The 26,185-nt window shown below is 49.0% G+C and overlaps 1 protein-coding gene and 1 long non-coding RNA gene across 3 annotated transcripts; one reads left to right on the top strand and one right to left on the bottom strand.

Moving 5' to 3' along the window:
- Positions 1 to 7,533: 7,533 nt before the first annotated feature.
- On the bottom strand, positions 7,534 to 16,519 carry LOC131423513 (uncharacterized). 2 transcript variants are annotated; one of them, XR_009225204.1, is made up of 6 exons: positions 15,786 to 16,519; positions 14,665 to 14,768; positions 12,334 to 12,437; positions 11,465 to 11,506; positions 10,192 to 10,321; positions 7,534 to 7,721 (listed from the first exon to the last, which is right to left on the bottom strand). It is a non-coding gene; the product is annotated as an uncharacterized LOC131423513 (long non-coding RNA). The 2 variants fall into 2 exon arrangements; XR_009225203.1 differs by lacking the exons at positions 14,665 to 14,768; positions 15,786 to 16,519 and adding an exon at positions 13,634 to 14,651.
- Nefh (neurofilament heavy chain) lies at positions 15,781 to 25,429 on the top strand. Its single transcript, XM_046427296.2, has 4 exons — positions 15,781 to 16,669; positions 18,526 to 18,725; positions 19,803 to 19,927; positions 22,959 to 25,429. Exons 1-4 carry the CDS (start codon positions 15,796 to 15,798, stop codon positions 24,820 to 24,822), a joined length of 3,063 nt encoding a protein of 1,020 aa, XP_046283252.1. The 5' UTR covers positions 15,781 to 15,795; the 3' UTR covers positions 24,823 to 25,429.
- Positions 25,430 to 26,185: the final 756 nt, after the last annotated feature.

Genomic DNA, 26,185 nt, shown 5'->3' with positions numbered 1-26,185 from the left:
ACTGGACAGCCTCTGGGAACCAGGCTGGGAGATGTGGGGCCTGGCCTCAAAGGGAAGGAAGTAACTTAACTGTCACCTGTTAGAGCTCAGGTCTGACTCTCCCTAACTTATGGATGAGGACACAGAGCTTCGGAGATGGAGGCAGTGGCCCCAGGGGGAGGGAGGAGCCTGGACTCCCAAGCTGGGCTTCTCTACCACCCCCATGGCCCACTCCTGTCTTGCTTGCCTTGGCTGCCAAGGTCCTGGTACTCAGTGCCAACGCAACAGACTTGGGGGAGAAGGGAACTGAAGGGCAATTAGAAGCACGGTATCAGTGATGGCAGTTTCAAGGTCATTCACACTGTACAAATGGGGAAACTGAGGCCCAGAGAGGTCCCACAAGCTACTCCAGGCTGCCCAGCCCAACACCGCACTGCTAAGATGGATGCCTGTCCTTCTCACTCCACAACCTGCCCCGATGTCCCGAGTACCCGCTGTGGCCTGAGACAACCTGACTGCCTGCAAACAGGGACCCAGACAGGAAGGGCCCAGAAGTGGTTTGTAGGCAGTTCTGCTGGAGAGAGCCCAGAGGGAGCCATAAATCAGGCACTGCGGCTGCTGGGCTGGAGCTGGGGAAGCAGGTCCCTATCCTCTGCCCCCACGGCATAGTACAGATGCTGGAGAGCTGGGATGGCCCTGGCTGGGTTCTGGGCCAGCCGCAGCTCTGCAGAGGGAGGGATGCAGCAGGAGAGGCTGAGCTGGGCTCCCATCGATGTGAGAGCAGAAGTCCAGCAAAGCCGGCTGGGCGGGCGGGGGTGGTAGTGGTGGCCTGGTGACCTTCCCCTGTAGCTGGGTGGAAGGAGACAAAGAGGAGGCTTCAGTCCTTGTGGGACCCACGGGCTGTGCCTTTGGTGGCTGAACTTGGAGAAAGGGGCACAAAGAAGGAAGCCAGGGTCTCCTTGAGCTTCTCTTAGCCCCCTTAGGTTTGGAGGGAGCATCTCGGCCCTGTCATGGGGAACTTGACAGTCTGGGTAGCACTGGGGAGATGGAGCCTGTGTGAGAAGGTAGCTGGGGTGGGGTGATAAAAGGCATCTGCTGGATGATGACGGCAATCAAGAATAAAGATTGTTAAAAAAAAAAAGCAATGTACTAAGTGCAGACGCCATGCCAGCCACAGTGAGCCTCAGCACAGCCCTAGGAAGGCCCTATTTCTTTATGCCCCATTTTACAGATGAGGTAACTGAGGCCCAGAGTGGTGACATGCTGGTCTCCACTCCAGCACCAGGAGAACCTTCTCTGGGGCTCTAAGCTCCAGGTGGCTTTGGACACTGGTTCCTGCTCTATTCCCTATACAGTGTCCTGAATGAAAGCCACACTTAGGACATGAGGAGTGGCTGCATGAGGCCAGTCCCTTGAGGGACAGATAAAAGGGGCACTACACCTTCCCCACTCCCTGCTCTTCCACATTCAACCTTGTTTCTGTATCTGTCAAAACCTATGGTCTCCTGGGAGCTTCCTGATGTCCCTAGAGGTGGCCAATGCCTGGAAAGTCACCCCCACGTTGCAGATGAGAAAAGTGAGCCTCAGGGAGGTTATGCACCTTATGTACCTTGCTTGGAGACCCCAGCCAGCCCCTGGCCAGCCAGGCCCCTTCTCTTCCTCCCAAACCCTATCAGCCTTCCCTGGGGGCGGGTGGGACTGGCTGCAGGGAACACATAACACCAGGGGCAGCTAACATTTAAGGACACTTAAGAGTGTGTTAGGCATGTAGCCGTTCATCTGACCCTCCCAACAACTTGGGTTTTTTTGGGGGGTGAGGGGGAGGGAAACAGATTTATTGAGATATAATGAACACATCAATCATTCAAACCATTCAAAGGCTCATTCTTTAGCTATCATCCCACAACCCACTCGCCCTACCCCCACAGCTCTGCATAACCACTCTAATCTACTTCCTGTCTCTCTAGATTTGCTTATTCTGGAGAGTTCATATAAATGGAGTCATGTCATAATCTGACAATCTTTTGAATAGGTATGTTTACTAAGCCCATTTCCCAGATGGAAATAATGAGGTGTGAGTAGGTGAAATCCTTACCCAGGGTCCCTGATGAAGCAAAGATGAGAGGGATTCAAACCCAGGTCCATCTAACCCCAGAGGCCCTGTTCTCTGTCATTACCTCACCAGTTAGTGAGTGTGGAGTAATGGAGCCATCCTCCCAGGACCCTACTTCCAACTTCCTCCGTCACATCCAGAGGTTCTGCCAGGACTCCAGGTCCAGGGAGCCCACTCAGTTTTTGTGACCCCTGCTCAGTCCTCAGCTATGCCATCTCCTCTGGAAGCCCCCTGACTGCTCACCTGTCTTGGCACTTCCCCCACCTGAATGCATTTGCCCATGGCCGAATGGGCAGCCTGGTCCTTTCTGTGTAGTGGGAAACTTAAGCCCTTGGGAAGTGTCAGGGTCACTTGGTAAGTCCAGGTAGAGTGGGGACAAGGACCAGATCCCCAATTTCCACACCAGCGCTCTTTTCCCTGGAGCATTTTAAATGAGTGCCCTTCTGGCTCCAGGGAAGGGGAACGAGCATTGTGCTGAGCTGGGACCTGGGTGAGTCCCATATCCAGGGGTTCCAGCACAGTTCCTGGGCCAGGATCCAAGATAGACCCTCATCTCTTCCACTTTTTTTTTGGTACTGGGGATTGAACTCAGCAGCATTTAACGACTGAGCCACATCCCCAGCCCTTTGTATTTTTTGAGGTGCTGAGGCTGGCTTTGAACTCATGATCCTCCTGTCTCAGCCTCCTGAGCTGCTGGGGTTACAGGTGTGTGCCACTGCGCCCGGCTCATCTCTTCCACTCTTGCCCCCTCCTGAGAAGTAGTGCCATCAGCTCATGGGAAACAAAAGAACTGTGGCTCAGCAAGGCTGGAGTTCTTCCCAAGGTCATGGACACTGAGCGGAGACTCATCTGCTGACTTCCAACTTGCCTCCCACCATTTACTGGGTCAGGAGCTCCAGTTTGAGGCTCTTGTGGCCCCTGGAGTTGCCCTCTATCGGCTCTTATAAAATTGGCCTCGTACTTATTGGGGTTCTGGACAAGAGGCTATAGTCCCAATACAGGGAAGGGCTGGACGCAGGTCCCATCCTGTGCGTTGCACGATGACAGGAAGGGAAGAAGGGATAAATAAGGTCTGGAAGCCAGTTCTTCTGCCTAATAAATCAAGAATTCTTTTGATGTTTTGGGGTCTTATGCCCAAGGAGGATCACCCACACAATCCTGCAGTTTGGGGGGCTCCTGGTCCCTTGTAGCTCACCCACAGGTCCCTAGGAATTGGGTCCCCAATTACAGTCAAGACCCTGTCCCAGGCCACTCCTGGTGACACAGCACACCTCACAAGCCTGGAGCACATGGGCACTTCAGCCATCTCCTCTCAGCTGAGGCCACAGTAGGTGGCAGCCCCTGGCTCGCAGTGCGGCAGTCCTGGCACCATTCTTCCCCCTGTCCTCACAGGGCCACTGCCTCTCCCCACAGGCGGCTGCTGAACAAGGATGTGTGAGAATGCCTGGTAATGCCACCTGGGCTGAGCGGGGAGCTCCTCAAGTTTCAGGGGTAGGGGCTACTTGAGACCCAAATCGGGACCCTCCACTGTCTCAGCAGGACCCTGACTCTCCTCCCTCTCCCCAACACCATCTTGGTCCCAGGGGCTGGAGAGGAGACAGGGTCCAAGGTTCAGCAACTTCCCCAGGGCCCAGAATGGTAGTGTAGACACAACAGGGGTCACCTTTGTTTACTGAGAATTTTCCACACCTCCAATTTTTTCTGCATGTTTTCTCACTGATTCCCAAATGAAGCCCCTACAATTAGCACTCCATTTTACAGAAGAATAAACTGAGACACAGAAAGGAGAGGTCGCCTGCTTAAGGAGCCCAGCTGGGAGGCAGGAGTGCTGGCATTCAGCTTTGGGTTAGTCTGGCCTCGGAGGGAGGCTCTAGACCACGAGGGGAGTGAGCAATGCCCTCCAGAAGTCACTGCTGATGTTTGGAGGTGGCTGTTCCTCTTCACACATGGGGTGCCAAGGATCTTCTGAGTGGAGGCAGATTTATACTCATTAGAAATTCTCAGGGCTGGAGGTGTAGCTCAGCCGTTGAATACTTGTGTAGCATAAGTTTGGGGAGGGAGGGAGGGAGGGAGGGAGGGAGGGAGGGAGGGAAGGAAGGAAGGAAGGAAGGAAGGAAGGAAGGAAATTCTCAGAGGGCTGGACATAATGATGCACATTTTTTAAAAAATGTTTTTTGATGCCAATGGACCTTTATTTATCTATCTATCTATTTACCTACCTATATATTTATTTATTTATATGTGATGCTGAGGATCAAACCCAGGGCCTCACACATGCCAGGCAACTGCTCTACCACTGAGCCACAACCCCAGCCCCCATGTACATCTTTTTTTTTTTAATGTTTGTTTATTTTTTAGTTGTAGTTGCACACAATACCTTTATTTATATGTGATGCTGAGGATCAAACCCAGGGCTTTGCAGATGCTAGGCGAGCACTCTACCACTTAGCCACAACTCCAGCCCCCATGCACATCTTTAATGCCAGCATCTAGGGACACTCGAAAGAAGGGTCCAAGTTCAAGGCAGCCTGGAAAATTTAGCGAGATCTTAAAAACGTAATGAGATCCTGTGTCAAAATAAAAAGAACTGGGAATGTAGTTCATTGGTTGAACCCCTGGGTTCAATCCCTAGTACTAAAGGAAAAAAAAAAAGATTGAAGACACCTTGGTGGTGCCTAGTTTCTATACTTTACTAGTGGGGAAACTGAGGCCTAGAAAACTTGGTCAAATCATGTCCAAGTCACTGATAAATGGGATCAGCTCTCCAACCCAGCTCTCCGAACATAAGTCAAGAGTGTCAAGAAGGTCAATTTGACTGGGCACAGTGGTGCACTCTTATAATCCAGTGACTTGGGAGAGGCTGAGGCAGGAGGATTATGAGTTCAAAGCCAGCCTCAGCAACTTAGTGAGGCCCTAAGTAACTTAGTGAGACCCTGTCTCAAAACAAAATATAAAAAGGTCTGGGGATGTGCCTCAGTGGTTAAACCCTGTTACAAAAAAAAGGGGGTGGGGAAACGTGGTGTCCTACTAAGATTGACATATAGGCAAGTACAACACACCACTGTTGAACCTAAGAGTTCTAGTTTTTTAAAAAATATATTTATTCTTAAGTTGTTTTTTTTTAGGTGGACCCAATAGCTTTATTTTACATTTATGTGGTACTGAGGATCGAACTCAGTGCCTCGCGCATGCTAGGTGAGCACTCTACCACTGAGCCACACCCCAGCCCCAAGAGTTCTAGGTTTTTTAGCTAACAGCATGTTAAGGCATATCAGAAGACCTTGCTCAGCCTCATCTTTGAAAATGATGGAAATAACAAAATGCAAATAACAGGAGTGTAAATGACGCATGGAATGCCCTTAGATCAGCACCCAGCAGTTAGTGGGTGTTCAGTTTGCAGTATCTAATATTCATTTATTTCTCCTTGCCATTTCTCCTCTCTAACATTCTGCCTTCCAGGTCAAGCACTTCTCAGTACAGTGCATTAGGTAATACTGGGGACTACTGCTTCAGCCTCAGCCACTTGTTAGCAGGGTGATCTTTTTTTTTTTTTCCTTTCGCTCCTTTATTTATTTGTCATTGGTACTTTTTGTATATACATAAAGGTGAGGTTCCCTTTCATACATTTACATATGGCAGGATTTTGTTAAACTCATTCCATGTTTCCTCCCCTTTCCATCCTTCCTCCCTCTTGTCTCCTACTCCACTGATCTTCCTGCATCTTCACGATATCCAATCCCCTCCCCAACCACCCTTCCTTTATTTTGCTCCAGTTGTCACACTTGAAAGAAAAGAGTTGACCCTTGATTTTTCTGATTCTGGCTTATTTCACTTGGCATGATTTTCTCCATTTCCCCATTTACAGGTAAATGCCATTATTTCATTCTTCTTTATGGCTGAGTTCAACTCTGTTGTCTATATATAACACCTTTTCTTGATCATCTTCACCTATTGACAGATATCTGGGTTGCTTCCATAACTTGGATATTGTGAATTGTTCTGCTGTAAACATTAAAGTGCCTATGTCACTATAGTAAGCTGATTTTGGTTCTTTGGGAAAAATACCAAGGAGTGGTTAGCTGGGTCATATGGTGGTTCTATTCCTAGCTTTTTGAGCAATCTCCATACTGCTTTCCAGAGTGGTTGCACTAATTTGCAGTTCCACCAACAATGTATGAGTGCACCCTTTCCCCAATATCCTCAACAGCATTTATTAAGCAGGGTTATCTTGCACCGGTTACTATTGAAAAATTCTGGGCTTCATCAGTAAATTGGGAATGTATTACCAGTATCTACCAAACAGTAGTGAGGTGGAAATAATGCACATGATGGATTTCATGTCCCTGTACTACAGTTGAGAACCCTATTCATGAGACACACCCTGTCCTGGGGACACAACTAACATGAATGTACTTCATAAAATTCACCAGTTAAGTGCTCAGTAAATGTGAGCTACTTCTGTTACCTGTTACTTCCACAGCTATGCCTCATCTATCACCAACACAGGCTGCAGAGCTCCTGACCCATCAGGAAGAGGCTGGTCCCCAACCAGCAGCCAAGCAGCAAGGAAAGACATCAGCTCACCTGATCTAGCTCTGATTTTCAGGTGCCTGCTTGAAGTCAAGAATTCTGAAAATGATTTTTTTTTTTTTTTTTGTACTGTGGATTGAATCCAGGGGCACCTGACAACTGAGCCACATCCCCAGGCCTATTTTGTATTTTATTTAGAGACAGGGTCTCACTGATTTGCTTAGCGCCTCACTTTTGCTGAGGCTGGCCTTGAACTTGCAATCCTGCTGCCTCAGCCTCCTAAACCACAGGGATTATAGGCATGTGTCATCACGCCCAGCTCTCAGCCCTTTTTTATATTTTATCGAGAGGCAGCATCTCACTGAGTTTCTTAAGGCCTTGTTAAGTTGCCGAGGCTGGCTTTGAACTCATGATCTTCCAGCCTCAGCCTCCTAAACTGCTGGGATTACAGGCTTGTGCCACCGTGCCCATCCTGAAAATGATTTTTGTAAGCATGGCAATGACCTGGAAGAGCCCCTGCTGCCCACAGACACAGAAATGTCAAGACACAAGCCCAGGATTGATTCACCCATGTCCATGCTTAAGGTACAGTTCTGCAGGAAGATCCCCTTCTTCAGCAACCTGTGCCTAAGGAAGCAGGCTGGCCAGTGCGCCCTGGTTCAGGTGGGAGGTAGGTCCTTTTAGGCATGAGGAGCTTCCCCGCCATTGCCCGCAGGGGGCGCTGTTGACATGGCAATTCTGTCAAGTGGAAAGCCAAGCCAGTTTCAGAGCCAGAGAAACAGGTTCTGTAGTTCCAGAACCTCGTTTTTGTCCTTTAGAAAGTGGTTTTGACAATAAATCTGTGAGGCTTCAATGGGACCCAGAGAAGTTTGTGAAAGAAAGCAAAACACACATTCACAAATTAACCTCCCTACATCTCAGTTTATTCATCTATGAAGGGAGATAACCATAGGTTCCTCCCTGTGGATATCCAAACATGTGGAAAAAAATAAAGTGTCTGGTACCTTGGAAGCACCAGCAGGTGGTGATAGGAGACAAAGTGCCCTGCCGATTCAGAACATCATATCCAGGTCTTGTCTCCTGCCTCTTGGAGCTCCAGCTGCAGAATCAGAAACAAGGCAACTGTTAGCTACACTGAAAGTCCAGGCTGCTTCAGACCTGCCACTGACCTCTCCAGCCTCAGTTTCTTTGTCTACACCACTGATGGGATCTCAGGTCCTCTAAGCCCAGAGAATGACTTACATCTAATCTATGACACGGAGTGCCGTCTATGGGAGGAAGTCACTGCTGACTGATATTTACTCATTCAACACACTGTGCTAACACTCTGGATCTAAGCCCTAGGGATGCAACGTTGACTAACAGGACTCTTGACCTTGTGGAGCTCACAGTCCAGTTAGGAGATGAATACAGCATCATGCTATAATGAAGGAAAAGCTGGGAGCTGGAAGAGCCCAAAGGAAGCAGCTGTCAGATCCCTGGGAGTCAGTGAAAACACCCTGGAGGAGGAGGAAATGTGGAACATCTAAGGAATGAAAAGGGGTTCTGTGAATATTGAGATGAAGAAAAGGATTTCAGACAGGAAGCCTAGGGTGCAAGTGGATGTGGCACAATCAAGACTTTCATAGCGGCAGGACTGGAGATTTGGACGGGGGGGCCCACCAGTCCTCTCCATCCACCCCTGCCTCCTCCAAAGCTACCAAAAGGGAACATTCTTTTTTTTATTTTTAAAGATTTATTTTTTATTTTTTTAGTTGTAGTTACACACAATACCTTTATTCCATTCATTTATTTTTATGTGGTGCTGAAGATCGAACCCAGGGCCCTGCGTATGCTAGCGAGTGCTCTACCGCTGAACCACAATCCATCCCAGCCCCCAACAGGGAACATTCTTGTGTCCTATCTATGTCCTCAAGTCCTTCCATTTGATCACCCACTGCCCAGGTAAAAGAACTACTTCTTGCTCTCATGGAGGGCTCTTTGTCTAGCAGGGGTCAGAAAGCACAGGCACCAGGAACTCCATTAGCTCAAGTCATGAGCTAGGTACTAGATGTGCACCTAGGTAATGAGCAGGGCACCCAGCACCAAATAGGAGTGATGGAGGATGAGGAAGGCATTCTAGGAGACAGCCAGTCCTCCAGTGGGACACAGTGGCATTTCAGAGCAAGTCTGTGATTTTCTTTTTTTTTTTTTTTTTTGGTACCGGATATTGAATGCAGGGGCACTTAACCACAGAGCCACATCCCCAGACTTATTTTGTATTTTATTTAAAGACAGGGTCTGTCCACTAAGTCCCCCTCACAGACAGTAAGGCCTTAAGATCAGCTTCTTCCTCCACCACTAACCTCTCCAGAAGCTAGAAGGCAGGAGCAGAGTGCCTGCTCTGGTGTGTGTGACTGGTCCCTGGTCCAGGCCCACTCTGAGTTCCTGCAATCTTCTGACCATAGCAAGTGACTGCCTTAGGGTTGAGAGAGGTTTCAGAAATTTTCTTGGTACATCTCTCCCATGATGGCATCTGCCACCTTTGGGTGATGGCAGGCCGCTGCCAGGCCCTATATGTCCTCACACAGCCTAACTACAGAGGGATGCGCCACAGTGTAGCTTGCCCTTCTCATGTCCATTGAGCCTGGAAATGGGCCCACTTTTTTTGTTGTTGTTCTGGGGATTGAACCAGGGGTGCTTTATCACTGAGCTGTACCCCCAGTCCTTTTTATTTTTTTGTTTTCAGACAGGGTCTTGCTAAATTGCTGAGGGCCTTGTTAAATAGCTGAGACTGGCCTTTAATTTGTGATCCTCCTGCCTCAACCTCCTGAGTCGCTGGGATGATAGTTGTATGCCACTATGCCTGGCTGGGTCCACTTACTTGTAAGAGCCTCTTTTAAAGCCCAGTCATGCCTTGTTGACCTGCCAACAATGACCATGAGGAATGAACTTTTATCCATTTGCTATTCATCTCAAGACCCAACATTTCAATCTAAATTCTTTGGCATAGAATCTTTCTAAAATGGACTATGATTTTCTTCTCTTCTAGCATAGAGATGAAACATCACTAGAACCTGGCCACAGAACCCTACCCTGTGACCTTGGAAGGTCACTTTCTCTGATCTCAAATGTCTTACTCCATAGAAAAGGGTGATCCTGCACACCTGGCAGAGCCACTAAGAAACCACATATGTAAGCAGAGAATGCAGTGGGCAGGTGCTCACCACATGGAGGCTGCCAAAACTGTTTTCTTGATGACTCAGGTTTACATTGTGACCATCAATCATCATTCCGTGACTACTTTCTATTTATCTGACTCCTCAGCCATGGATGTCCAGAAAGCTGAGTTGACCATCACTTCAATTTCCTGACTGTATTGCCTGGAAAGTCTCCTGCCTTTCTGCCCCAGCAGAACCACCCAGAGAAAAGATAAAAACCCAGAGCTAGTTCTCAAGTCCGCATGCTTTCACCAATGTGTGAGAAGTAACCCTTAGAGCAAGGTTTCCAGTCAATTGTAATGGAATTGGGAAAGTGTTGGACCCCAGTGAATGTGACACATGACTGCAAAATCTTATACTTGAGCTTACCTGCTGTGGAGCCCATCAGAACTAGGTTCAAATCCCAGCTGCTTTGTTTGCTAGCTGTGTGACCTGGGACAAATTACTCAGTCTCTCAGTCTTCATTTCCCAATCCAGGAAGCGGGACTAGTAGTCATATCTATTAAATAGAGTTGCAATGGAAGAGAGACCAGGCATAAAAGCAGAGGCACTTTGTCTTTTTCTTAGATGACCGCCTTCATTCCTATTGCTACTTAGCCTCTTGGTCTGGATAACAAAAAAGTATTGACAGCCATAGAGCATGTGTGATCAGCAAGTCCCATGTGGTTACAAGACAAGGGTCCCCTAGGAAAGACCAATGAACTGTCTCATTCCCCTTCTTGGGAACCACAGGCCAAAAGTCATTCAACCATAGTTGCCCACAACAAATCCTGGAGCAGAGCTGTGAATCCGCCCACCAGTTCCTGGCCTTTGGGGCAGGATTCAGCTTCCCACACTGTATAGTCCAAGAGCAGCAGATGGGGGGGGGTTGGGCAGGCCTCCTGCAGGCTTCATGAGCTGCAGGCAGTCCCCAGTGGTTAGGTACGTGGGTGGAACCCAGGAGGGGAAGGTTTATGAAAAACAGCTCTTAGTTCAATCTTTGATGTTTGCTTCCTAAAGGGAGGAGGGGTAGGGAGGCTGTCTCTCCTTTACCACACATCGGACTCAAACCAAGCAAAAAGAGGGCAAGTCTAGTGGGGTGGGGCAGAGAGGAGGGTGGGGGGGAAGGGATAAGGAAGACAGACAAACCGGGGAGAAAGGCACATGACGCAGCGGGAAAGGAGAGGAGAAAGGGAAAGAAGTGGAGAAAGGCAGAGGAAGGACTGGTAGAGAATATGAGGCACCATGACCACTAGAGGGAGAGATGTGAAACCCCGCTCAGCACTTCATGGAGAAGTAGAAAGAATCGCTAAACCCGAACAGGCAATTCTAGGAGTGGAGCGAGTTGCAATGCAGTGGCAGGGCTTGAGCCTCAGCAAAGGTGACTGCATAGCTGGGGCTAGGAGGCTTCAGTCTGGGGACTTTCAGGGCCCCCTTCCCCAATCACTCCTCTGGGAGCCTCCCTCCCAGGGCCAAGCAGGCTGGGAACTGTCCATGGCCCGGTGCTGAAATATCCAGGTGATCACCAGCCTCTCAGGCAGAACCTTGCAGTCATCCTACAAGTACTTGTTAAGCACCTGCTGTATGCCAGCCACTATTCCAAGCACTGAGGAAAGCAGCAGTGGATAAAACATACAAAAATCCCTGTCCTTGTGAAACTTACCTTGTAATGGGAGGAGTCAAAGAGGGAAAATAAAGTCAAGTCCTATGGAGAAAAAGCAGGAAAAGAAAATGAGGTTTAGCAAATGCACCCCAAGCAATGGTCAATGCTGTTCCTTATAAAGGATATAGTGGTGCAGGGAGTGGGCCCTCATATAGGATGTGTTGAGGAGCTGGGGTGCAGCTCAGTGGTAGAATGTATGCCTGGTATGCACAAGGTACTGGGTTCAATCCTCTAGCACCAAAACAAAAGAAAATACAGGATGTGCTGACACTGGATCATGGGTCAGAGAGAATCTCAGCTGAGCAATCTGTCAGAGGTCAGACTCCTTCCCCAATCTCACCCCCAGAAAGTTGCTCATTCTCTTTCTGGGGACTTCTCATTCCTCTACCCTCAGACTACCAAGGCCTCTACTGTACAAGAGAAATTGGTTTCCACACTGTGTGTCCAGCATTAGCTTAGACCTGGATGACCTGAGACACTGGGCTATCGCTAACCCAGATAACCCACTTCCTTACTCTGGCTTCAATTTACTTAAGTAGTACATAAAACAGGAACAGTGATCCCTGACAAGTGAGGAGGTTTGAAGAGGCACCAAAGAAAACACGGTGAGTCTTCTCTGTTGTATACAAGGGAGGTAAAGGATTCCATCTCACTGAAGTCTCAGTTTTCTAAGTTCACTGTGGGGTTTAATCCCATCTAGTGGAATGAATGAAGTGAGTGGCAGCAATGCCTCGCAGATGTTCACAGAGAGCTTTATGGCTTTTTTGTTCTTTTTGGAGGTATACCTATTGCATTAGTCTCATTTCTGTTACTCTAATAAATATCTGAGACAATCAATTGATAAAGAGAAAAGGTTTATTTTGGCTCACAGTTCTGGAAGTTCCAGTTCACATCAGTTGGCTGCTTTGGGCCTGTGGTGAGGTAGCACATCATGGTGGGAGTACATGATGGAGCAAAACCATTCACCTCATGGCTAGGAGGCAAAGGAAAGAAAGAGGAAGGGACTGAGTCCCACAGTTCCCTTAGGAAACATTCCTAAAGGCCTTCCATTACCCCCTCCACCTCCCCTCCCCCAGATTGGGGATTGAACCCAAGGGCACTTGACCCCTGAGCTGGTCCCGACTTCTTAAAATTTTTTTGAGGCAGGGTCTCACTAAGTTGCTGAGGCTGGTCTTGAACTTGTAGCCCAGAGTAGCAGGACTATCTGGCATTGCAATTAGGCCACACCTCCCAACAGCACCACCCTGAAAACCAAGTCTTTAACACATGGGCCTTTCAGGGGTATTCAAGATCCAGACTATAGCACTTATCTTGAAAGTGCCTTAGGAAATGATGAGTTGGGATTTGGGAAGAACTTGAGAATCCAGAGACAATTTTAGAAGCTTGTGGGATATTATAATTTCAACATTTAGTGTGTACCTATAGCATAACAGGTGCTCAATAAGCAATGGAGGGAGGGAGGGAGGGAGAGATGGATGGATGGAGGCATGGAAGGATGAAGGATGGATGAAATAATAAGTTGTTCCATTCAATTCCAAGTGGTAAGAACCATAGGAAAGAAGGTGAAAGTGATCTGAGGCACAGATTCAGGGCAGAATCATTCTTAGTTCCTTCTAGACCGAAAGTTTGTCTGGAGGACTAATGGAATTCATTCTTTCATTCACTCATCATTCATTCACACAATGACACAGAGTGAATGTACTGCTAAGACTTAACACTGGGGACCATGGAACATTCAGGAGGGGACAATTACCTAAATGTGGGGAGGGGCAGGAGGCCAAGGTTGGCTTTCTAGTAAGCCTGAAGGGTCTTTTGGGGGAATGACCTCAGGGTTCCAGATCTTGTGCCAATTTTCCAGCTATAAAAAAATCATACTTTGGATTTCTGGAATCTGTAGCAAGCTGTAATCTGATGGGTGAGGTCTCTGGCCCTAACAAATCTATCTTGCCCCCTCCTATTTTACTCCCATCCCTCCTATCAGCCTTCCCACACCCAGAGCAAGTATCTGCATTGTGCAGAGGACTGATGAGACTCAAAGTAAGAAGGATCAAATGGCAAAATTCCAAGCAGAATGAAAAATAATTGGGGAGCCATGTGACAGCAAGAGGGTCCTGCCCAAGCACCCCTCTACCCCATGCCTTTCTCCAGTACCTCAGACCAGCCACTCACCTCATTCTCCCAGCATCACCTGCAAACCAGCCCCTCTGCCCCCTGCAAACCAAAGCATGACTGGACCTTTAAGTGGGGGAAAAATGCTTCATCATGTTCTGCTTCTCCATGCAAAGCCAGAAACTCCCTTCCCCCTCTTCCCTGCTCCCCAGCGCACTCTCCTTCCAGTAAAACATGGTTAAAGGAACAGCACCATCACTTCCCCAGCTCTCAGGGTCTGCCTAACACCAGTTGTCTGGGCATGAGAGAGGGCAAAGAGAAAGGGATTGGCAGGGATCTTTTTCTGGAGGGTCTGTCAGTCTCTGTCCTGGGGATCCTAAAAGAAGGAAAAAGAGGATAAGCTGGGGGTGCGGTGGGGGTTGAAATAACTGCCTTGGGGAGATTCAGATCTGGGAGGGGAGTCTATTCTGATTTCCAGAGGATGTCAGGGTATCCCTGGGGGTCCTTTCAGCTCCCAATGGAAAAGGAGTACAGGCCAGGTTTGCATGGAGAACTTCCCAGAAAATAGATCCCTAGTGAAACATCCAGGAGTGGGTCCCTGGCCCCCTGTGACTTTCTGGACCACTCACCTACCCTGTCATCAGTTCTTATCCGCATAGCACAGGGCCCTGGCAAGAGACAGCTTGCACCCCTCCCCTCTCCAAGGTAAAGGCAAAGGCAGAGATTAACCCCTATGTCCCCAACAAGAAGCAGGCTCTGTCACTGATGAAATGCCAGCCGCAGTGCCACCCCCACTCCCAATGCATCTGACATGAAGCAAAGCCAAGAAAGAGCCCCATAACAAAGCAGTTGCAGAGTCCCCAAACCCAAGGAACCCCTTTTTCTGCCTGACTCCCCACTAGGGCTCATGGGGATGAGGGACTTGAGTAGTAAGAAAGCATCCCACCACTTCCTTGGGAGTGAGAAGGGATGCCTGTGGAGGTGTCAGTTTGTCTGTTGTGGGGGTTGGGCTGTGAAAAGTTGAGACTGAGGAGATGAAAAAGAGAAGGAGAAAGATAGATATTCTAGTTGTGGGAAAACGGTTGTCATACCTATAGGCAATATGTGGGCTCCCCTCTAATTCAGCTGGAGACCTTCCTCCACAATGGTCCTGGGTTCTGGAGTTGCAGCTGGTCCCTAGGGCAAGACCCCCTCACTGTACAAAAGGAAAAGCTAGAACTGGACGACAGAACTTGTCCAAGGTCATTCTGCAAGCAAACTACAGAGCTGACCCCAGCATACAGAACTCTGCCCCTCAAACACAGCCCACCTCCCCGCGGTTCAGGAGACCCCTCTGTCCCTTCATTTAGAGGCCCTATTGCTGAGGTCAGCTGCTACCTCCCACTTCCAATCTTGGGCACCACTGCAGACTTTTTAAAGAATACTCTTTCCTCACCACCACCCAGGGGTCCCTCTCTCCATTTTCTGCAGTGTCTCCCATACCCCAATTCAGGGTAGCCTTACTGTCCTTTTCAACTCCAGGTCCTCCTTCCCTATTCCAGAGCCAGCTGCAGAGTTTCTTAAGTCCTCTCCCAGTGGCTGCTCTAGCAATTAGGGGAACACGGTAGGAGTCCCCTATCTATTCTCTACAGCGTACACCGTGCCCCCATTCAACTGCCTGGCTCCCTCATTATTTCGGACCCGCTACAGATTCTCTGCATCTCCTATCCCCAAGGCCTAACTATTAGGAAAACCTTGTGCTCCATCCCATGCAAGGGTCCCCTCATCCTAATGATCACAGCATATCTCAACGCTCCACCCCGAAGGCACCCACCCCCGATTCCTACCAAGTCTAATTGTTCTCCCCTATATCAGGTCCCCTCTTTTATTCTAAACACACTAGCAGGGTCTTCCCGCCCGCATTGAGGGTCCCCATTAGTACTCTCCGGAAGTCCTCCACCTCTTGCCCTGACCTCGGGAGACTCCTCAGTCGCTGCGACGATTCCCCTTCACTCCTTGCTCCCCCTGCCCCGCCCCTCTCACTGCGGCTAAGCCGGTCGGCCCCGGGCCGCGGGGGAGGAGGTGGAGAGGGCGGGGCCCGACTCCCCAGCCCCCCACTGCCAAGGGGCTGGACCCGGCCAAGGCGGCTATAAAAGAGCTGGCGTCCCGGAGCTGTCGCAGTGCCGCCCACCCCGTCCCGGCCCCGCGTTCCGGCTCTGCCGGCGGCCCGCACCTGCCTGGCCATGATGAGCTTCGGCGGCGCGGACGCGCTGCTGGGCGCCCCGTTAGCGCCGCTGCACGGAGGCGGCAGCCTGCATTATGCGCTGGCCCGGAAGGGCGGCTCGCGTTCGGCGGCCGGCTCCTCCAGCGGATTTCACTCGTGGGCTCGGACGTCCGTGAGCTCCGTGTCAGCCTCGCCCAGCCGCTTCCGTGGCGCAGGCGCCGCCTCAAGCACCGACTCGCTAGATACGCTGAGCAACGGGCCAGAGGGCTGCATGGTGGCGGCGGCTGCGGCGCGTAGCGAAAAGGAGCAGCTGCAAGCCCTCAATGACCGCTTCGCGGGCTACATCGACAAGGTGCGGCAGCTTGAGGCGCACAACCGCAGCCTGGAGGGAGAGGCTGCCGCGCTGCGACAGCAGCAGGCAGGCCGCGCAGCCATGGGTGAGCTGTACGAGCGCGAGGTGCGCGAGATGCGCGGCGCAGTGCTGCGCCTGGGCGCGGCGCGGGGCCAGCTGCGCCTTGAGCAGGAGCACCTACTCGAGGACATCGCACACGTGCGCCAGCGCCTCGACGACGAGGCCCGGCAGCGCGAAGAGGCTGAGGCTGCGGCGCGCGCACTAGCGCGCTTCGCCCAGGAGGCCGAAGCTGCGAGAGTCGAGCTGCAGAAAAAGGCGCAGGCACTGCAGGAGGAGTGCGGCTACCTGCGACGCCACCACCAGGAGGAGGTGGGCGAGCTGCTCGGTCAGATCCAGGGTTGCGGCGCTGCGCAGGCGCAGGCGCAGGCCGAGGCGCGCGACGCCCTGAAGTGCGACGTGACGTCGGCGCTGCGTGAGATCCGCGCGCAACTCGAAGGCCATGCTGTGCAGAGCACGCTGCAGTCAGAGGAGTGGTTTCGAGGTGCGCAGGCGCGTGGGGGTTGGGGAGGGGTGCCCCTGCAGCTAGCTGCCCCCTGGCTTGACCCTAGGCGTGCTGTTGGATTCCGTGTAGCAGAATCAGAGGGCTCACAACTCAGCTTCCCTCGCAAAGTGCATGCCCCCTACTTAAGTAACTTTCACAGGTTTCTTGTAGGACGCCACCAACTCTGGGTTCTCTTTTGGTTGCTCTCCTCCAGATTCTTTGTGCGTCCACTCTGGGGCCCCCTGGTCTGAGATTTTTGCCCATTAGGAACAAAACAAATTGTCTCTAGTTCCAAAGTAGCGCTGGCTTCTGGTCATTAGTGCATACCCTGTAAGTGCCGCCCATCTCCCTTTCCTGCACTCTGCTGGGTCTCCATTCTTCTGCCCCTACCCTAGTAGGCTCCGCCCCACTACCTGCTCCGTGCCTAATGCCCCCACCTTAATCTGCAGTGCGGGTTGAAATGGGTGGGGCATTTTCACATCCTCTCTCCCCAGGTGGGTCACCACAACCAATGACCAAGAATGGCTGAGGCTGGCCTCTTCACTATTTTAAATCCCCTCTCTTAAGCAACATGGAACCTTCCCAAATCCCCACCACCACCCAACTCCACGTAGTCCTGAGTCAGCTGGACTGCAGCTATCCTAAAGCTGTGCCCAGCAGCTGCAGGGTGACCTTGACCAACATTAGCCCTCTCTGGTTTTCATTTCTTTTTGATTGAAAGAGCTGGGTGGACCAAATGACCTTCTCAGTCTGGAGACTTATATGATCCCAGCTGAAACTGTTTGTAAAACTGCTTTGTTCTGGGGAGAGTGCAGAGGCTTCAATGATTTTCAAATGAGTTTGCAATCCACAATAGGTTAGAATTCTCACCCACCTGGACAGATTTCTAAGTCTTTGCCAGTACTGGCAGGGAAAGCCAGGAATGCTCATTTGGATGCTTGGAATATCCCATTCCTTTCTACCCATCTGCAGTGGCAGAACCCCTCCCCCATCTCTGCAGCAAGGCCACTCCCAGAGGGGAATTCTGTTCTCTTGAATTTGCCCTTCACTCAGGCAAACCATCCCAGGGCTTGTGGTCCAGACAGCTGGCTTCTCTCCACCAAGACTCAGGCTCTCAGTGCTATTATGTGGGGATTCAGGATGTTCATTCTCAGGGGATGTAAACCAATCTAAAGGCCTCCACTGGCCCCCTCAAGGTCTTCTGAGAACTAGGAGCCTGTGGGTGGCAGGGGCCAGGGTGTGGCTGCCATCAACTGGGAGGTTCCTGTGCTATGCAATGCGCAGCCAAGTTGAGGACGGAACAGAAGGGCTGACACCCAGGACCTTGGACTTGCAGTGATCTTGGACTCTGCGCAGAAGTCTGTAAGGAAGGTACCATGACTGCATGATGACTTGATTGCTCAGAACTCTCATGCCTTCAAAGGTCACAGGCTCATTAACAAGTTCAGCCACAAGCCTCCAGCATTCAGCTCAGTTAAACCTCATGGGCAAAATTTCACATCTGAGTCTCCAGCAGTGCCAGCCCCTTGCTGGGGAGCTGGACCTGGTACTGGGACCAGAAATGAGAGCTTCCTGTCCCCTGAAGGTTGATATAAATTTCTAGGTTGAGGGAGACTGAGTCTAGTCTTTGGAACCAGATATAATCACTAGATTTGAATCCTACTCTGCCACTTACTAGCTAGGTGGCTTTAGGCTGGATCACTTGCCTTTCTCATAGCATAGAGTGAGGTAAGCATCCACCATGGTGCCTGGCACCCACTGACTCCCCAACCCATGTGTGTCACCTTCCAGATCTAGGCATTGGAACCCAAATCTAGGTGTGTCTAACCCTGTGCCCTGCTTCCTTCTCTACCTAGTGAGGCTGGACCGACTGTCAGAGGCAGCTAAAGTGAATACAGATGCCATGCGCTCAGCCCAGGAGGAGATAACTGAGTACCGGCGTCAGCTGCAGGCCAGGACCACAGAGTTGGAGGCTCTGAAAAGCACCAAGGATTCCCTGGAGAGGCAGCGCTCTGAGCTAGAGGACCGTCATCAGGCTGACATTGCATCCTACCAGGTAGACATAGGGACAAACTGCCTCTCCTGGTTGAGTGACCTGTACAAGTCACTCCCCTTCCCTGAGCAGGATGCAGTGGTTAAGACCATGGTTCTTGGAGTTAGACATACCAGGACTTTGTAGCTGTGTGACCCAGGAGAGTTTTCGGCCTGTCTGAACTTAAATTTCTTCTCCGCAGTGACAAGGTAAAGAAAGAAAAACAAAAACTAACACTTGCTTTACAGAACTTTGAAGGTTAAAAAGAGAGACAGACTTTGAAGTGCTCAGTAGGACATCCATTTAATAGTAACCTGTGTGTAGCCTGGGGAGGGCCTTGGCAGATTCCTCCAATTAAAGATAACTTTCAAAAAACAGCATATAAGTAATATATAGTGATCATAGAGTTTTAGGAAGCAGAGAAACAAATAAGAGAAAATAAAAAGTGATAATAGTTCTCTTTAAGCTGTGGCTGCAGTGGGCCTAGGGTGAGATGACAAGTTTTATCTTGTATTTAATATGCTTTTGTGTATTGTCCCTGTCATTAGATCATCAAGAACAGATGTTTTCAAGCCTTGATGATGTGGCAGGCAGGCTCTTTGGGGCACTGGGGAAGCAGTAAGGAGAAAATGCAGATAAGGCTCTGGTTCCACTGAGCATTTGCTTTTTTTTTTTTAAATATATATATTTTTAGTTGTAGATGGACACAATATTTTTATTTTATTTATCTTTTTGTGGTACTGAGGATCGAACCCAGGGCCTCACACATGAGAGACGAGCACTCTACTGCTGAGCCATGACCCCAGCCCCCCCACTGAGCATTTTCTAATTTTAAGAGATCTGTGAAAATTCACACATCATCTCATGACCAGGCTAGCATCTGAGACATTTCATTCTAGACCTTTCCTCAAGCTGAGATTTTTGCTTCAGATTTTTCCATGTCCACAAATGAGGACCCTGAAGCTTTGATAGGATGGGGTTTGGTCCCACTTGAGCCTTACTGGGAAGGGCAGCTTGGGCTTACACAGCCAGCCCCAGATATCCTGGTGATAAGGGATAGGCATTAACTAGAGAGTGACACATATGATCTGTCATCCTCAGGAAGCCATTCAGCAGCTGGACACTGAGCTGAGGAACACCAAGTGGGAGATGGCAGCCCAGCTCCGAGAATACCAGGACCTGCTGAATGTCAAGATGGCTCTGGATATTGAGATTGCTGCTTATAGGTGAGTTGGGCCAGGAGCTGCTGAATGGCAGAGAGCCCTTGTGTTTTAGGTGAAACCTTGGGTTTCAAGTTCTATTTAGGCAACATGGCTGTTTAAAGACAGAAGCCATTTTTTAAAAATTTTGATAATATGAATGACATAATATTTGCCAATTAACCATCTTAAATATCAGTTGTATTAAGTACATTTGCACTGTTGTATAACCCTATCACTATCCATCTCCAAAACTGTTTTTTATCATCTTGAACTCAAACTTCATCCCCTGTTCTCTCCTTTCCTTAGCCCCTAGTAACCCTAGTAACCCCTAGTACCACCAGTCTACCCCTCTGAGAGGCAGAAATCTTTTTTTTTTTTTTGTGGTACTGGGGATTGAGTCCAGGGGCGCTTAACTACTGAGCCACATCTCCAGTCCTTTTTTATATATTTTATCTAAAGGTCTCTCTGAGTTGCTTAAGGCCTCTTTAAGTTGCTGTGGTTGGCTATGAATTTGAGATTTTCCTGCCTCAGCCTCCCGCCGCTGTGATTACAGGTGTGTGCCACCATGTCTGGCAAAGGCAGAAATCCCGACAGTGACTTAAGGAGTTAAAACTCTTCTTTTCTTCAAATCCTGTCAGCCAGAGGCCTGCTCTGGAGAGAAATAGATACTTAAATTGTCAGAGGCTTTTACAACTCTATCCTTTAGAATTTCTTTCTTTCTTTTTCTCTTTTTGGTACTACAAATTGAATCCAGGGTACTTTACCACTGAACCACACCCCCAGCCTTTTAAAATTTTTTATTTTGAGACAGGGTCTCACTAAGTTACTTAGAGCCTCATTAATACTAAGTCTGGCTTTGAATTTACAACCCTCCTGTCTCAGCCTCCTGAGTCTCTGGGATTGTAGGCACATGCAACTACACCTAGTTCCTTTAGAGTTCCTTTGGTTTCTAAGCGTTCATTTCTTGGGGAAGTAAAATGGAGATGATAATAACAGGATCCATATCACGGGTTGTTGGGTGAGCTAATCCTATTAAACTAATCGAAGTAATACATGTACGTGGTAATCACCCTTACTTAGTAAGGGTGGCTCTGAGAAAGCCAATCCCCCTGGATGAGCCCTTCTGGTTTAGCAGGTCTGAGGAACAGGGCTGACCCCCATGAGGACCTTTCCTAGTTGCAGACTGATGACTTTTGATTTTCCATCTGTTGACTTTACTTTTTTTTCCCCTGAGGTGCTGGGGATTGACCTAGGGCCTTGTGCATGTGAGGCAAGCACTCTTCGGACTGAGCTATATCCCCTCAACCCCCACCTGTTGACCTTATTTAGTCTATAATTCGCCCTCCATGCTAGGGATTGAATCTAAAGTTACATTACCACTAAGCTACACCCCCAACCCTTTTTTATTTTGAAACAGGGTCTTGCTAAGTTGCCCAGGTTTGGCCTCAAACTTGTGATCCTCCTGCTTCAGCCTCTCCAGTAGCTGGGATTACAGACATGTGCCACAACCCCTGGCTCTAATCTCTAATCTTGCTATTCAAAGTGTGGTTCATGAATTAGCAGAATCAATGTTGTCTAGTACCTAGTTAGACTTAGGCCTTGTCCTTGGCTACTGGATCAGGATTTGCATTTGGCTCCTAGGTGATTTGTGTGCTGTTAACTTTGGGAAGTACCAGGGGCTAGGGTTGTGACTCAGTGGTAGAGCGCTTGCCTAGCATGTGCAAGGCCCTGGGTTCAAGTCTCAGCACCATATAAATAAATAAAATAAAGGTCCATTTACAACTAAAATAAATACATGTTTTTTAAAAATTGGGAAGCACCAGTCTGTAGGGGTTACCCCTACATTCACTGTAAGGCAAGCACTCTGCTAAATCCTTTTTATTCACTGTTTGACTGAAACAACCCTCTGAAGTAGGAACTCTTATGATCCTTTTTTTTTTTTTTTGGTTAATTATATATTTTTTAGTTGTTGATAGACCTTTATTTTATTTATTTATACATGGTGCTGAGAATCGAACCCAGTGCCTCATTCATGCCAGGCAAGTGCGCTACTGCTGAGCCCCAGCCCCAGCCCCAGCCCAAATGATCTTCTTTTTATCAATAATGAAATTGAACCCTTAAGAGCTTGAATGACTTGGCCAACGTCACTATCTAGTTAGTAGCAAAGCCAACAGGAGGAACTGTTTCTAATACCCTCTTTCTAAAACCTAAAGGATAATGATAAAGAGTGACAGGAAAAATTCAAATGACAATATTGTAAGACCTCTTAAACTAAATTTATCAATGTGGAATTGCTTGCTTCCTGCTCTCTCTTTCTCTCTCTGTCCTTTATTTATTATTATTATTATCATCATTATTTTTGCAGTACTGGTGATCAAACCCAGGACTAGGCAAGTATTCTGTTGCTGAGATCCACCAGTTTTACCACTTTTGTTTATGTAGGAGCTCTCTATTATGGACCATTCTTCAGGTGTGGAAAGGGGAGTTGTTTAATTTCACAAATTGCAGTGTCCACTGCATTAAGTAAGAACAACCCCATAGGAGTATAGGTCTAGAGGTCACTTGGATGATGTGCTGAATGACTTTCTCCATTCTCCAAAGTGTTTATTTCTGGAGGTGTCACTCAGGGGTAGAGTGCATGCTAAGTATGTGCAAGGCTCTGGGTTTGATCCCTAGCACCTAAATAAATAAACTAACTACTAATAAAAAGGAATAAAAATGTCAAGCACAGTGGCACACACTGATAAGCCCAGCAACTTGGAAGGCTGAGGCAGGAGGATTTCAAATTCAAAGTCAGTGTGGATAACTTAGTGAGACCTTGTCTCAAAATAAAGCTGAAATGTAGATGTAGCTGAGTGGTAAAGCAGCCACAGACTCAATCCTTATTACCGTGCCCCCACCCCCCTCAAAAAAACTATCATTCATTCATGTTCCTTCCCTCACCAAAGTTCATGTCATTGGATGCCATGGAGCTTCAGGATACCCTAGGAAGACCCCAAACCAACAAATCTGCTCTGAGTTAATAGAGTAATATGTTCCACTATCCATTTTGCAGAAAACTTCTGGAAGGTGAAGAGTGTCGGATTGGCTTTGGCCCAAGTCCTTTCTCTCTTCCAGAGGCACTCCCGAAAATTCCCTCCATATCCACTCACATAAAAGTCAAAAGTGAAGAGAAGATCAAGGTGGTAGAAAAGTCAGAGAAGGAAACTGTGATTGTGGAGGAACAGACAGAAGAGATCCAAGTAACTGAAGAAGTGACGGAAGAAGAGGAGAAAGAGGCCAAAGAGGAGGAAGGCAAGGAAGAAAAAGAGGGAGAAGAGGAAGAAGCAGAAGAGGGAAAAGAAGAAGCAGAAGAGGGAAAAGAAGAAGCAGAGTCTCCCTCAGCAGAAGAGGCTGCATCCCCAGAAAAGGAAACCAAGTCCCCTGTGAAGGAAGAAGCCAAGTCACCAGCTGAGGAAAAGTCCCCAGTGAAAGACGAGGCCAAGTCACCAGCTGAGGCCAAGTCCCCAGCCAAGGAAGAGGCTAAGTCACCAATCGAGGCCAAGTCTCCAGAGAAGGCCAAGTCCCCCGTGAAAGGTGAAGCAAAATCACCAGCTGAGGTCAAGTCTCCTGAGAAGGCCAAGTCCCCGGTGAAGGAAGAAGCAAAGTCACCAGCTGAGGCCAAGTCCCCAGTAAAAGAAGAGGCAAAATCACCAGCTGAGGTCAAGTCTCCTGAGAAGGCCAAGTCCCCAGTGAAGGAAGAAGTGAAGTCCCCAGAGAAAGCCAAGTCCCCAGTGAAGGAAGAAACAAAGTCCCCTGAGAAGGCCAAGTCGCCAGTGAAGGAAGAGGCCAAGTCTCCAGTTGAGGTAAAATCCCCTGAAAAGGCCAAGTCCCCAGTGAAAGAAGAAGCAAAGTCCCCAGAGAAAGCCAAGTCACCAGTGAAGGAGGAGGTGAAGTCCCCAGAGAAAGCCAAGTCCCCAGCAAAGGAAGAAGCCAAGTCCCCAGTGAAGGAAGAAGCCAAGTCCCCAGTGAAGGAAGAAGCAAAGTCCCCAGAGAAAGCCAAGTCCCCAGTGAAGGAAGAAGCAAAGTCCCCAGAGAAAGCCAAGTCCCCAGTGAAGGAAGAAGCAAAGTCCCCAGAGAAGGCCAAGACTCTAGATGTAAAGTCTCCAGAAGCCAAGACTCCAGTGAAGGAGGAAGCACGGTCCCCTCCAGACACCAGATCCCCTGACAAGGCCAAAAGCCCTGTCAAGGAGGAGGCCAAATCCCCAGAGAAGGTCAAATCCCCTGAGAAGGAGGTCCCAAAGAAAGAAGAGGTGAAATCACCCGTGAAGGAGGAGGAGAAACCCAAAGAGTCCCCAAAGAAGGCAGAAGAGAAGGCTCCAGCCACACCCAAAACTGAGGAGAAGGACAGCAAGAAAGGCGAGGCTCTCAAGAAGGAGGCTCCAAAGCCCGAGGTGGAGGCCAAGAAGGAAGCTGCTGTCGAGAAGCCCAAAGAATCCAAAGTTGAGGCCAAGAAGGAAGAGACAGAGGATAAGAAGAAAGCAGCGACCCCGGAGAAGGAGGCTCCTGCCAAGGCGGAGGTGAAGGAAGAAGCTAAACCCAAAGACAAGACTGAGGTACCCAAGAAGGAAGCCGAACCCAGCAAACCAGCAGAGAAGGAACCAGAAAAGCCAAAGAAAGAAGAGGCAGCAGCAGTACCCGAAAAGAAAGACACCAAGGAGGAGAAGGCTGCAGAGGCCAAGAAGCCAGAGGAGAAACCCAAAACGGAGGCCAAGGCCAAGGAGGACGACAAGGGTGTCTCCAAGGAGCCCAGCAAGGAGGCCCCCACACCCAGCAAACCCAAGATGGAAAAGGCTGAAAAATCCTCTAGCACGGACCAAAAAGACAGCAAGCCTGCAGAGAAGGCCACAGAGGACAAGGCCACCAAGGGGGAAAAGTAAGGCAGTAAGAAAGGAACCCCAGAGCAGCCAAAGAAACTCAGGAGGGTCCCAGAACTCAAGGGTCAGTCTAATGAATTTTCATTTTTTTCCTCCCTTTTTGTTCTATAAGAAAAAAAACATGCTTTGATGTCGGGCCTTCCTTCACCAAACAGGATTTTCTGTTAACAATATGGTAGCAAGAGAGGGCACTCCCAGTTCCTGACCCCCTCCCTACCCCATGTCCCAAACCCTCTCCAGGCGATGGACAACTATGTTATGATAGCTTATGTAGCCGAATGTGATAATATGCCGAATGCTACACGTAAACACTTGACTACAAAAACTGCCCCCCTCCTCTCCAAATAAGTGCATTTACTTCCTGTATGTACTGACAGATGACCGCAATAATGAATGAGCAGTTAGAAACACATTATGCTTGAGATGTCTTAACCTATTCCCGAATGCCTTCTGTTTTCCAAAGGAGTGGTCAAGCCCTTGCCCAGCATTCTCTTATTCTGCAAGAGCGGGAGCCCATGAGGCTGGGCACTGGCCACTGAATCACAACAGGGCGCACTTTCCACTGGAGTCCACTTTCAATTGCTTCTGTGCAATAAAACCAAGTGCTTCTAAAATGAAAATGTGATTGTTGTTATTTATTTTGTTCACCTGGGAAGGCTCAGGGCAGGACATGGGAGGTCCAGGTGCACACTTAACTCTGCATGGGGACTGAATGAGCATCAGAATTCTCTTGTGACTCTGGGGTGATTTGCACTGCCCTCTCTGGGGCTATTTCCTAGGCACAAACCACATACCACATATATATGCTGGGTGCTTTATTTTTATGATTTGTGGACTAGCCTGGGGAATGTTTTTTGTGTGTGTGGGGGGTGGGTACTGGGGATTGAATTCAGGGGCACTCTACCACTGAGCGACAGCCTCAGCCCTATTTTGTATTTATTTAGAGACAGGGTCTCACTGAGTTGCTTAGTGCCTTGCTTTTGCTGAGGATGGCTTTGAATTCGCAATCCTCCTGCCTCAGCCTCCTGAGCCGCTGGGATTATAGGTGTGCGCCACTACACCTGGCCTGGGACATGGTTTCTGAGCATAGTCCATAGACCATCTTTAGCAGCATCACCTGGGAACTCTGTAAACTTGGAGATGCTTTGACTCCATCCTAGGCTGTTGAATCACAATTTGAGAGGAAAGCCTGGGAAAGTGCCTATTTACCAACTCCCAGTTGATTCCAGTACATACCAATGTGGGTCTAGGAAGACTGGACTGTTTATAGGCTCTGCATACTAGGTGGGAGGAACCTTACCATGCGGGGCTATATGTAGGTATGTAGTGCAAACTACAGTGACCACTTCTTTAGGAATAATTTATC

Source organism: Marmota monax, unplaced genomic scaffold (assembly GCF_021218885.2).
Source record: "Marmota monax isolate L192 unplaced genomic scaffold, Marmota_monax_Labrador192_F-V1.1 WCK01_AAM20220418_F8-fsc00177, whole genome shotgun sequence".
NCBI classification, from domain to species: domain Eukaryota; kingdom Metazoa; phylum Chordata; class Mammalia; order Rodentia; family Sciuridae; genus Marmota; species Marmota monax.
The sequence above is the reverse complement of the archived record's forward strand: the minus strand, read 5'-3'. Positions and strand labels throughout refer to the sequence as shown.

Coding starts and splice junctions, on each gene's coding strand:
- Nefh (XM_046427296.2), top strand. CDS start 15,796: ATGATGAGCTTCGGCGGCGCGGACGCGCTGCTGGGCGCCCCGTTAGCG. Junction 16,670..18,525: donor GTCAGAGGAGTGGTTTCGAG/GTGCGCAGGCGC, acceptor TTCTCTACCTAG/TGAGGCTGGACCGACTGTCA. Junction 18,726..19,802: donor CTGACATTGCATCCTACCAG/GTAGACATAGGG, acceptor TGTCATCCTCAG/GAAGCCATTCAGCAGCTGGA.